Source organism: Chlorocebus sabaeus, chromosome 12, assembly GCF_047675955.1.
Source record: "Chlorocebus sabaeus isolate Y175 chromosome 12, mChlSab1.0.hap1, whole genome shotgun sequence".
Taxonomy (NCBI): domain Eukaryota; kingdom Metazoa; phylum Chordata; class Mammalia; order Primates; family Cercopithecidae; genus Chlorocebus; species Chlorocebus sabaeus.
Window position 1 is genome coordinate 67272956 of NC_132915.1, and position 12816 is coordinate 67285771.

The 12816-nt window shown below is 48.0% G+C and overlaps 1 protein-coding gene across 1 annotated transcript in view; it reads left to right on the top strand.

The window, feature by feature from the left end:
• Nucleotides 1-12816, top strand: part of CCDC180 (coiled-coil domain containing 180) — a 68296-nt gene that overhangs the window by 40958 nt on the left and 14522 nt on the right. The window contains 6 exon segments of the mRNA XM_073021791.1: nucleotides 995-1141; nucleotides 5256-5400; nucleotides 5579-5695; nucleotides 8314-8412; nucleotides 10674-10793; nucleotides 12428-12600. Coding sequence (XP_072877892.1) covers nucleotides 995-1141; nucleotides 5256-5400; nucleotides 5579-5695; nucleotides 8314-8412; nucleotides 10674-10793; nucleotides 12428-12600 — 801 coding nt within the window.

The following is a 12816-nucleotide window of genomic DNA, read 5'->3' on the forward strand; positions in this document are numbered from 1 at the left end:
CAAACTCTGTGTGGAATATTGCGTGGGAGGGCAGGGAGTGAGCAGCCAGAGAGCAAAGAACACACACAGGCAGCATGCAAGGGTGTAAACCATTTCAAGTACTATGAAATATCAGTGGTGGGGAAGACCACTTTCCCTCAGGAAAAATCAGGGAGGACTTCCTGCAGGAGGCAGCATTGAATATGAACTCAGAAGAGCCCTGAATGGAGAAAGATGGGAGAGGGTTGCGTTCCACAATCCCTGAAAGAGCACTGGCTCAGCTCAGTGTAGGAGTGTGCTCAGGACAGAGCAAGGGGCTCCAGAGAGGCCATTTGGGGTATGAGATGGAGACCTCAGGCAGGTCGGAGGGAGGAGACTGGCAAGTGTCTACGCAGCCATCAGGCACATAAGGGACAGCTGGTTCTGGTGGACTTGGTTGTAAAGAGGACACTCTCAGGGCACTCTTTTAGGGGATCACAGGTGCAGGAGCCACCTTGCTGGGGGTCAGACACAGCCCACTGGAGCAGAGACAAAGATCCAGTAGGATCTTCTGGGATTCTTTCACCAATTTGATTGCAAGGGTCAGAGAGAGAAGGATGCCCTCTGATCCAGCACACCCAGAGTGTGTCCTACAGACACTGGAATTTTGAACTTCCTTCTACTGCCCCCTTTGCTACCCAGAGAAGCTGGGCAGCTGGGCACAGCTTGTGGAGCCCAAATAGACTCCCAGGATGTCCTCCTTTCAGGCCCAGGCCACCACCCTTCCCTCTCATGCCCCCCAAACTGGTCACCCATCAGCGCTGTGTCCCCAGGAAGGTCACCTATCACCACCTTCCCCTCCCATGTCTTCAGGATGCTCACCATCACCACCTGTCCCTCCTGTGTCCCCAAGCTGGTCATCATCACCACCTGCCCCTCCCACATCCCCTAGGCTGGTCACCATCACCACCTGCCCCTCCCTTGTCCCCCAGGGTTGTCCCCCATCACCGTCCTGTTCCTCCTCTGTCTCCCACAGGCTGGTCATTCTCAGCAACACACTGCACCAGGAGTTGCTTAGCTATGTTGATGTCACCCAGGTGTCCCTGCGCAGCTTCCGGCAGTACTTGGAGGAGAGTCTGGGCAAACTCCGCTACTCAAATATTGAGTTCATCAAACACTGCAGGTGGGAGCCAGTGTCCAGGGCCTGTTCAGGCCACCTGAGTTTCTCTATTGGGATGTGGTCTTGTTTCCCCCTTAATTTTTAGTTTTGACAAAATATACATAACATCAAACTTAACTCTTAACCATTTTTAGGTGCACAGATCAGTGGCATTAAGGATATCCTGGTCGATGTGCTACCATCACCACCATTGGTCACCAGAACTTTTTCATCTTCCCAAACTGAAACTCTGTACCATTAAACAAGAACTCCTCATTCCTCCCTCCCCACAGCCCCTGGCAACCACCACCCTACTTTCTGTTTCTATGAATTTGAAACCTCTAGGTACTTCATATAAGTGGAATCATATATTTGTCCTTTTCTTGTCTGGCTCATTCCATTTAGCATATTGTCTTCAAGGTTCATCCATGTATCATGTGTCATGTATCACAAAATCATGTGTCATCCATGTATCATGGTTCATCCATGTATCATGGTTCATCCATGTATCATGGTTCATCCATGTATCATGTATCATGTGTCACAAAATCATTCCTTTTTAAGGCTGAATAATGTTCCATTGTGTGTATAGATCACATTTTGTTTACCCATTCATCTTTGATGGGCATTTGGGTTGGTTCCATCTTTTGGCTATTGTGAATAATGGTGGTAGGAACATTGGTGTACAAATACCTGTTGAAGGTCCTGGTTTTAATTATTTTGGTTATTTCCTAGAAGTGGAATTGCTGGATTAAACAGTAATTCTATGGTTAACTTTGAGAGGAACCCTCATACTATTTCCACAGCAGCTGCACCATATTCATTCTCACCAGCGATGCACAAGGGTTCCAATTTCTCTACATTATCACCAACGCTTGTTACTTTCTGGTGTTTTTTGTTTTTTATAATAGACCTGTTAATGGGTGTGAGGTGTTTCTATGTTGTGGTTTTGATTTGCATTTCCCTGACAATTAATGATGTTAACCTTTCCATGTGTTTATTGGCCATTCTTTCCCCTTATTTTTACCCCTGCAATCTGAATCCTGGATGAAAGTAATCCTAGATTTAGTCTTTGACATTTTTGAAAGGCTATATTTATTTTTTAAGGCTTATGCTATTTTAAAAATCACAAATCTTTTAATCATTACAGCATTATCAAACACAGATTCTATCTAAAGTACAAAGTGGAAGCCCTCCAAAAATATATTTTCTATGTGCCTGTACTTATGTATACATGAGCAAAACTTTATTAGTTTTGTACAGAAATGGAATACTAGTACACACGCTGACCCACAGCCCCCCACTACCACCATCACCAAATCATGGTGATGTAGGGAGTAAAGGAACTTTCTTTCCACCTCTGAAGTTTCAACAATTTGAGCCAATAAAACAAGGCCAGGCACAGTGGTTCACGCCTGTAATCCCAGCATTTTGGGATTCCGAGGCGGGTGGATCACCTGAGGTCAGGAGTTCAAGACCAGTCTTGCCAACATGGAGAAACCCCGTCTCTACTGAAAATACAACAATTAGCTGGGCGTGGTGGCAGGCGCCTATAATCCCAGCTACTTGGGAGGCTGAGGTAGGAGAATTGCTTGAATCCGGGAGGTGGAGGTTGCTGTGAGCTGAGATCGCACCACTGCACTCCAGCCTGGGAGACAGCGAGACTTCATCTCAAAACAACAACAACATCAACAACAAACAAACAAACAGTAAAACAATAAAGACGATAAACAGATTAATGGGAAAAAGACACACCAATTTATTAACGTGCAAGTGTCACACAAAGTTTGAAACTCAAACAAAGGCCAAGTGGTTGAATCTTAAATATCCTCTTCAAAGGAGAGTGAGAAATGGGAGAGGTAGGAAATTTTAGTGGAAGGGTAAATGATGTTTAGGGGAGATTAATGGACCCAAAGAACAGACAATAGCCTGGGACTAATTCTGTATGGGCTCTGGGTGTGGTGTCAACTCCAGTCTTCCTTCCTACAACTATGCATCAGTTTCTTCTGGTTGATGAGTTATCTGGGGAAGGGATTCACAACAGTTGAGTATCTTCTGGAGGATCCAGCCTTTAGGTAGATAGGTGAACTTTAGAGAAAGCTCTTCCCTGCGTTTGCTGCTCCCCAAGTACTCTCAGTTTTAAGTTCAAAGTAGCACATTTTTGGTATCATTTTCTGAGCCCCAACAGTGGGTACCTTCCGTGTCAGTATCTACAAAGCTTGCATTTGTTTTAAATATTAAGATTTTTCTGATTATAAAAATAGAATTTTAAAAGAAAATTTGGAAAGTATCAAAAACTGGAACTATAATTTGACATGTTAATCATCTCTACCTTGCCTATCTCTGCATCCGTCTTGCATATTTTAGCTTCATTCTAGCTAATTTCTTTGTATTATTTTTCCTAGTCACTGATTCACTCTGTGACTGTGTTGAACCTCCTGCAAATCTGTTCATTGAGTTTTCAATTTTAATTATTATAGCTTCCATTTGTAGATACATACATATATGTGTATATATATGTGTGTGTATATACATATATATATATATATATTTTTTTTTTTTTTTGAGACAGTGTCTTACTCTCTCACCCAGACTGGAGTGCAGTGGCACAGTCCCCACTCACTGCAACCTCCACCTCCTGGGTTCAAGTGATTGTCCTGCCTCAGCATCCCAAGTAGCTGGGACTACAGGCATGTGCCACGATGCCCAGCTAATTTTTGTATTTTTAGTAGAGACAGGGTTTCACCATAGTGGCCAGGCTGGTCTTGAATGCCTGACCTCAAGTGATACACCCGCCTCTGCCTCCCAAAGTGCTGAGATTACAGGTGTGAGCCACCACTGTCTGCCCATTTATAATTATATTTGATACTTTTTCAAAACTGCCTGCTCCTTGTTCATGTTTTGAAGCTACTTTTTATTCCTTTAAACATCTTAAGTCTAGTTATTTTATAGTCTATATCTGATATTTCTAATATCTGAGGGTTTGGGGGAGGTCAGTTTCTGTTCTCTATTGTTTCACTGTTTTTCATGCATGGTATCTTGTATCTTGATTCCTTATCAATTTTTTAAGCTACAAGTCACTCATTTTCCTTGGGACTTTATCTGTGGCATTCTTTGAGGCCTGGACTGGGCATTGCATTCCTTCAGAGAGAATTCTTATTTGTTTCTGCTGGGTAGCCAGGGAGCAGTACCTACCCAGGACCAATTAGAATTCTCTGCTTGAGGTTTTTTGGGTTACTCCAGAGAACATGAATTCATTTTGTAAATGTATATGAAGTCTAGTTTGTATGATTAATTTTCAAGGGAGAGAGATCTTTTCTTTCCTCTTTGCCCTTGGATCTAGACAGGTGAGAGTCCTGGTAGCTGGTGGATTCATTCCTTCCTCAGTCTTATAATGCAAGGGTTGTCCTCTGGATCCAGCTCTAGGCTATCCCTTCACCTGTACAGTCATCAAGACTGAAACTCCAAGGCTCTGGTGCAAAGTCTTGGCTTCTGGTGCTGCCCACATCCCAAGCTCCCTTCTAGTGTCACTTCCTCTGGAATTTTTTATTTTATTTTATTTTTTTGAGGTAGAATCTTACTCTGTCAACCAGGCCGGAGTGCAGTGGCGCAATCTCGGCTCACTGCAACTTCTTCCTCCTAGGCTCAAGAAATCCTTCCACCTCAGCCTCCCAAGTAGCTGGAATCACAGGCACATGCCACCACACCTGGCTAATTTTTTTACTTTTTGTAGAGACAGGGTCATGCTTTGTTTCCCAGGCTAATCTTGAACTCCTGGCCTCAAGTGATTTTCCTGCCTCAGTCTCCCAAAATTCTGGCAATACAGACATGAGCCACCACGCCTGGCAAGTTTATGTGGAATTCTTACCTTTACACAGTTCCAAGAAAGCTATTTTTATTTTGAATTTTGTTTCAGTTGGGTCTGTTAGGGTCTCCAACCTGATGAACTGACAAAAATGGAAATTCTGCACCATTTATGAATCCTACTCCTGTCCTTAAGCTATCTGCATTCATTTTCCCACATCTGGAACTCTAACTGGAAGCCTAGATTAAAAGTGTGTGTCAGCCACAGTATTTGGGATAGATGAGAACTCTCAGGTCTGATCCGTGGCTTTTATTTCTCTCTGATTATTTTCAGATTGTTTTCAGAGGGAGGCAACCTTTCTCCTAAAGAAATCAATTCACTGTGTCACCGACTGGAGAAGGAAGCTGCCCGGATAGAGTTGGTTGACAGTGTCATCATGCTCAACATGGAGAAGATGGAGAATGAGTACCTGGACCAGGTGGGGCCCCCAGCCAGGCCCCAGGCCAACCGGTTCCACAGTATCCCTTGTTCAACTCCCTCTGAAGGGAGGTCTAAGTCCTCCATCCAGCCATTCACTGGGCCTGTCCCCCTCCTCTTTCAGAGTCCAGAAGGTCCAGATTAAGCCCCTGTCCTTTACCCTTTATCTCTCTGTGCAGGCCAATGATGTCATCAACAAGTTTGAAAGCAAATTCCATAACCTGTCTGTGGACCTTATTTTCATAGAGAAAATCCAGCGGTTGCTGACGAATCTGCAAGTGCACATCAAGTGCCAGGTAGGATAGGTTCATTCTTCATCAAGGATCTTTATCACACACATCTGCACACCAGGCACTGTCCCCAGTGCTGGAAGGCCAGTGTGGTCTCTGTCCTGTGCGTGGGACTTGCTCTCCAGCCAGGAAGACAGAAACAATCTTTTTTTTTTTTTTTTTTTGAGACAGGGTCTTGCTTTGTCACCCAGACTGGAGTGCAGTGGTGTGAACACAGCTCACTGTAGCCTCAACTTCCTGGGCTCAAGCAATCCTCCAACCTCAGTCCCACAAGTAGCTGGGACTACAGGCACACGCCACCATGCCCAGCTAATTTTTTCTATTTTTTGTAGCGATGGAGTCTTCCTATGTTGCCCAGGCTGGTCTCGAATTCCTGGGCTCAAGTGATCCTCCTGCCTCAACCTCCCGAAGTGTTGGGATTACAGACATGAGCCACTGTGCCTGGCCAAAAATGAAATCTTAATAACCACTAATGTTTACTAGTTATTGAGCACCATTCATCCTGCTGAGCAACTTGCTTTGATTAGCTGTGTTAGTCCTCACAAGAACTATAGGAGGCAAGTACTGTTTTTATCCCCATTTTAGAGATAAACTGAGGCAGCATTTTAGTGACTTAGGTAGGAATACAGAGCTCTTAAAGGGTAAAGTCAAAATGTGAACCCAGGTCTGACCGACACCAGAGCTTACGGCCTTAACCACAAACAGGCCATGTGTGCAACAGAAGGAGAAGGTGGCTGCATGGGGATTGAGGGGCCAGAGAACTTAACCTGGGCTAAGAAAGTGGGGCTTCCAGAGGCTTGAGGGAGAAGTAGGAACCAGCCAGGTGGGCGGTGAGGAGTGAAGCATTCTGGAGAGATGACGGAGAAAGTCCAGGGGGCTGGAGCCCAGGACTGCAAGAGTGCGAAGGAGAGAGTAGGGAGCTCTGTGGTTGGAGAGCACCAGCGGGGAGGCAGTGGGGGCTTGGGAAGGGTTCAGGTGGGGCTGCGTGCTCGGGGCTAAACTTGGAGGGTGGGGGTCCTGGCTGCTGACCACAGAAAGGCGGGAGGTGGGTAGGAGTGAGGCAGAAGTGCGAGGCTGAGGGAGAGAGGATCATGGCCTGGGCACAATGTCCGCAGGGACACATTCTGATTCCAGAGCTGAGTGGAAGTGGGATGGGAGGGACTTGGGGTACACTGGAAATGAAGGGCCTGGGTTATCGGCATAGGTCAATGCCCATTCGGGGAACAATGTTTGAGGACCCACTAGGGCTAGGACAAGCGGAGATGAGGACAGCCTTGTCTTTTGGGAGTGGCAAGTACAGTTCGATAAAAGAAGGGTTTGCTGGCATCTCGGGCTCTGAGATAGGGACTACAGACCCAACTTCCTGCCCCTTTCGCCCCAAGAAGCATTTAATTCATCCATCTGTGAAATGGGAATCATAAAAGCAATTCCTAATATTATGGCACCAATAAAGGAGCTGATATGTGCTAAACTCATGACATAGTCCCTGGAGCACAGTGAATCCTTAATAAAGGCAGGCTCTGGTGGAGGTCCCAGATGAACCTCTCAGGACTGGCTTCCAGTCATTCCAGAAGGAGCAGGAGGCAGCTGCAGGCAGCAGAGCCCACGGCCCCAGGGCATGTCACCACACTCTTGTTTGAGGAGCATATTCCTAATGGGCCTCCAGCTGGTGCTGGCACTGAGTCTTTTTTCTGAGTTGATATTCGGGGACTGTTCATGGTGTACAGGGGTTGCATTTCAAATATCTAACACCTGTGATAAACAAAATACATTTCCATCATGGACAATACTGGGAATATAGAACAAATACAAAACAGAGAGTAAACCATAATTCTGCCACACAGCATAACCCCTGTTTAAGATTTCAATTTATTTTTTAAGCTTTTTTTCTATACATGAAAAGATGGGGATATGCCAAAATTGGCTGCTTGCCATTTATACCAGTTTTATAAGCTGTATAATCTTTAAATGTTCTGCAAAGACAGTATTTTGATGGCGTCTCTGTCATGGATGTGTTGACATTTTACTTAAGCATTCGTTTCTGGATGAGCATTTGGTGAATTTCGCTTCTTGTTATGAAAGGTGATGCTGTGAGAAGTGCACTTGCCAGGACGGTCTGACCACATCCTTAGGACGCCTCCTGGAAGCCACAGTCCTGGGTCAGAGCATGACCTTTCTATGGCTCTCGAAGCTTTCCGGGGAGTTTTTCCATCCTTGGCCCTGCACTGCTGGAGCAGAGCCTGTGCACTTGCCAGGACAATCTGACTGCATCCTTAGGGCGCCTCCTGGAAGCCACAGTCCTGAATCAGAGCATGACCTTTCTATGGCTCTCGAAGCTTTCCAGGGAGTCTCTACAGTCTTGGCCCTGCACTGCTAAAGCGGAGCCTGCCCTCCCAACTCCCTCACCACACTCTGGGGTGCCAATTTTGCTTGAAGCTTACTTGAGAGAGGAAAAAAATCTTTGTAATTTGTATCAATCTAGTGTCTGGTAAAACTGCATTTTTTCCCCTGATTTCATTTTTTTCCGTGCTTAATCAGTTTCTCAGATGGTATGTTTCAAAGAACATTTCCCAGATCACAATATGTATTCTAGAAACAAAATCTCGGAACCTCTGGTTTTCTAGGTGGCAAAATCCAATTCACAAACAAATGGATTAAATTTCTCTCTGCAACAGCTTCAGAACAAGATAAAAACTTGTCAAGAGTCCAGGGGAGAGAAAACCGTAAGTGTTCAATAGATTCTGCGTGTGAATAATAAAGATATATCATGCTAGAATCATACATGTGAAATAAACTTATATGTGTGTGTAGGCTTTCTCCAGCACAAGGTGGGATGGGGGGACATCTCTGAGCCTTGCTACTTAACCCCTGTTTCATGGAATGAAGAAAGGAACAGAAGAGAAAGCAGCCACTGTTCTCCACCCCCAGCCCCTCCCAGGCAAGCATGGAGCAGTGTCTAGAGTTGGGGGAGGCCTGAGTCTGCCTTCTTCTGACCTCACTCCCTTGGGATGTCACCAGGTGTCCCTTGCTATAAGGAGAACTCAGTCCCAGAAGTATAACAGAAGCAGGGCCCTGCCCCCTGAACAACCACTTTTTGTTTGACTTTCCACTTGTTTTTTTTTTTTGTATTTTTGGTTTTTTTGTTTTTGAGATGAAGTCTCACTCTGTCACCCAGGCTGTAGTGCAGTGGCGCAGTCTCGGCTCACTGCAACCTCTGTCTCCTGGGTTCAAGTGATTCTCCTGCCTCAGCATCCCAAGTAGCTGCGACTACAGGCGCCCACCACCACGCCTGGCTCATTTTTGTATTTTTAGTAGAGACAGGGTTTCACCATGTTGGCCAGGCTGGTCTCAAAACTCCTGACCGCAATTGATCTGCCCACATCAGCCTCCCAAAGTGCTGGGATTTCAGGTGTGAGCCACCGCACCCAGCCTCACTTGCTTCTTTTGATCATAGCACAGAAACTGGTTTTCTCTGTTTAAAGTACGTATTGAAGCAGAGTTTGCGAGGAGTGTGGTTCCAAGCATCTGCCTGGCCCCGATCCTCAGAGCAGGTCTCTGGATGTCTACGTGCCTGTGTTTCTGCCATGAGTGCCCGACTGTGTCCCCGAGTCTGCACAGTGAAGGACAGTGCACCCTTCAATGATAGGGGACATCGGGAGTTCTCTTCCTGAATCTACGGGTTCAACTCCGGGCAAATGACTTAAAGTTGCTCAACTCGATCCTCCCTGGCCTGTTGCCCAGGCCACACCAGGGAACCTTTCCTTAACAGCCCAGCCAGGTGCTCCCAGAACCAGACACCCCAGCCTGAAGGTTCTGCAGTGGGAAGCTTTCTCTTCACCATTCTCTGTCTTTTCTCTACCATTTCAGTGACTCAGAGTTGCAGTTGTATTATTAGCACTGAGAGGACATTTTTCTGTCTTTATTGCTTTTTCTTATAGAGTATATTGCATGACTCTTGAAAGAAACATAAACACCCACAAAGCATAGTTTGCAGAATAAATGTCCCTCTCGCTATTCTCATTTTGCACAGAGGCACTCTAAACCCTGTTATGTATATGCATGCACTTGTTTCCACACATCCACTGAGATTACTTGCCCTGCAGTGCAGATGTGCAGAGCAAAGGTGGCTCCTATATTTTGCCTGTGACTTGCCTGATGTCCCTTATGAGCCCCCTAATGGGAAGCAGGGGGAAGATGAGGTTAATCAGCTGTAACTCTTCAACAGGCTCTTTAAGGCAGCTCCACCTCTCCAGAACAGAAAGATCCAGTCTCTCACATCCTCACCTCCCAACCCCTGCTCTGTCCTCTCCTGTTAGGGTGTTGGGTGGGTGCCAGGGGCTTGCCCAGCCTCCCAGCCCGGTGAGGAGCATGTGGGCATGGGTGTGCGGGCATTCCTGTGTTGACGGAGGAGGCTGGCTGGACAGTCTTCAGAGGGATGATTAGGGGACAAGAGTGTGCCTTGAATGTGTGGCAAGAGGGAAGATCCTCACAGTTGCATTCCTGCACACCTGTGGGGTGCTGCTCCAAGGGAGTGTTAGACATTGCCATGGAGATGGCCAGATCACTCTTCTACACACTCCTGCATGCCCTTGCCACCTGGGTCAAATGTTTCCTTCTAAACATAGAATGTGAGAACCAGAGGAGATCCTAGGGAATATTTTGTGTCCCCATCTTACAGATGGGGAGACCAAGCTGAGCATGTTTAAGTCATTTGCCCAGAGTTGAACCTGTAGATCCAGGAAGAGAACTCCTGATGTCCCCATCAGTGAAGGGTGTGCTGTCCTTCACTGTGAAGTAAAGGCCGCCTAGCAGAGCCAGCCCAGCCTTCCCCAATCCCCAAGGGCCCTCCCTGCATGTGAGGAGCCTCCATCAAGCCAAGAAGCATCCTCACCAGCCCAGCCCCTGTTACCGCACTTCCCGCAGAATCTGTCCACCCTCCTGCAGTCTGCTTCCTTGGGACTTTCTTCCTCCCTGTTCTCACTAGACAGCGACCACAGAAGAACTCCTCGGCTTCGTCCAAACTTGGAAAGAAAAACTGAGCCAGAGGATTCAGTACCTTAACTGCAGCCTCGACAAGGTGTCCATGACTGAACTGGTCTTTACAGTAAGGAATGGGATGGGGTGGCAGGAAAGGGTGGGTAAGCTGTTGTCCGGGCTCCCAGGAGACCTGCAGGGCTCAGCAGGGCTGAAGGGAACAGGGGACTCCTAGGCCTCCGCAGGACATCAGGCTTCCTGAGATGCCATGGAAAGATCACAAGCTGTGAAGTCAGAGCTGGATTTGAGTCCCCAATGGGCCACTTCCTTGCATTGGTCTCAGAGGAGACCCCTCAGCTCCTGGCACTACCTCCCCTGCTCCATCAGGACCCTCACTCACCCTATCCACGGAATCTCAAGCCAGTCCCACCTCTCAGCCTCTTCCTTCCCTCCTGCACCCAGGGGCAGCCCTGGCTTCTCCCCATGGCACCCCCAACACCTCATCCAGACCCCTGCCTCTTGCCTGCCTGATGCCCACATCCTCTCACATCTCCCATGGTCTGTTCCCCGAATATGGCCGGAAGAGGCTGGTCTGACCATGTCACTCCCCTACCCTTGGGGCAAAGTCCAAACCCTTTCACTGGACACAGCAGCCTCTGTGGCTTGTCCTCCATGCCTCTTCATCCCTCTCACTCTGCCTAAGATGTCACTCCCCACCAAGCCTCCTCTCACCCCCTGGTCTGGGTCGGGGTCTCCTAGCCCATAGTACCTTCCACTTCCCCATCAGCCTGCAGACCACGTGGTGGGATCTCCATTTCGGAGGCTGTCTGTCCTGAGACTGCAAGCCTCTATGGGCAGAGCCTGCATCACCCCCATCCCTGCCCACACCTCACATTGGGCTGAGATGCTCAGCCAACTTCCAGGGAAGGGCCCGAGAGCCAATGTCTGCAGAGTAGAGCAATGCTAGGGCCTGCTCTCACCGCCAATCCTTAACCAGCCTTCCTTCCATGGGGAGGCCCTTCCCACCACGCAGCCAGCACCAGGCATCCATCTATCTCTGGTGCAGTGTCCAGCAGCATGAGGCTCCAAGGGTCTAGCATGAAGGTATTGAGTGACTAGGAAACCTTGAGTGAAGGTCTCCCAGGACTTTCACTCAAGGGACTGACAGGCCATTGCTAAGATGAGACTCAGAATGAAAGAGAACAGCCTAGGTGCTCACCACGGGCACCAATTCCACACTTTCTTTGGAGCCTGCTCAAGGGGAGTTAGCCACTCTCAGCCTGGCATTCATTCTCTCATCCATTTGGTCAAAAACATTGACCAGGCACATCTGCAGGTCTAACTTCAATCTCACAGAAGATACTGGAACTTTTCTTTCACCGCACTGGTCCCAGTTTTGGAGAAGCATTTATTGGTATGAGTGCAAGTTAAATGTCTGTCTTTTCTGACTAAACCACAAACTCCGAGACGGGAGGGGTCATATATGGCCTCCTGGCCCCTGTGTTCCTAGAATACGGGCAGAGACTTGTGAAGAGCAGGCACTTGGGAAACATTTCTAAAGGCATGAATAAACGGATGAATGAATTAATGGCTCTGTAAGGGAGATCACTTTACAGAGGAGAAAACAGTGGCTCAATGAGGTCAGTCAGTTTGCCTGCAGCCACTCCACTGAGGCAGGGTGGGAGGGAACATGAATTCGGCCTGCTGCCTCGCTGGCACCTGGGCCGGTCCTTACACACTCAGACCCTTCTCTCTGGCCTGCAGAATACCATCCTGAAGGACCTGGAGCAAGAGAGTGACATCCTGACATCTTCAGAAGCCCTTGAGGAGGAGGCCAAGCCGGATGTGGTCACCCCTGAGTCCTTCGCCCAGTTGAGCCGCATGGGGAAGCCCCTGATTGAAGACCCAGCTGTGGATGTGATCAGGAAGATCCTGCAGTGAGTGGCCCCAGGGTGCACCTGAGGCCCTGCCACCCCTGCCCCTGGCCCTGGACCTTCAGGGATCAGCTTTGGGGCCCCACACACTGGGGTTCCCAAGTGAGTCCACCCCGAGAGCCTGTGACCTCAGGCAAAGGGATTACCCACCCAGAGCCCCAGTTCCTCATCTGAAATGGGGCTCGTGACAGGACTGACTGACGTGGCGCTGAGGACTAA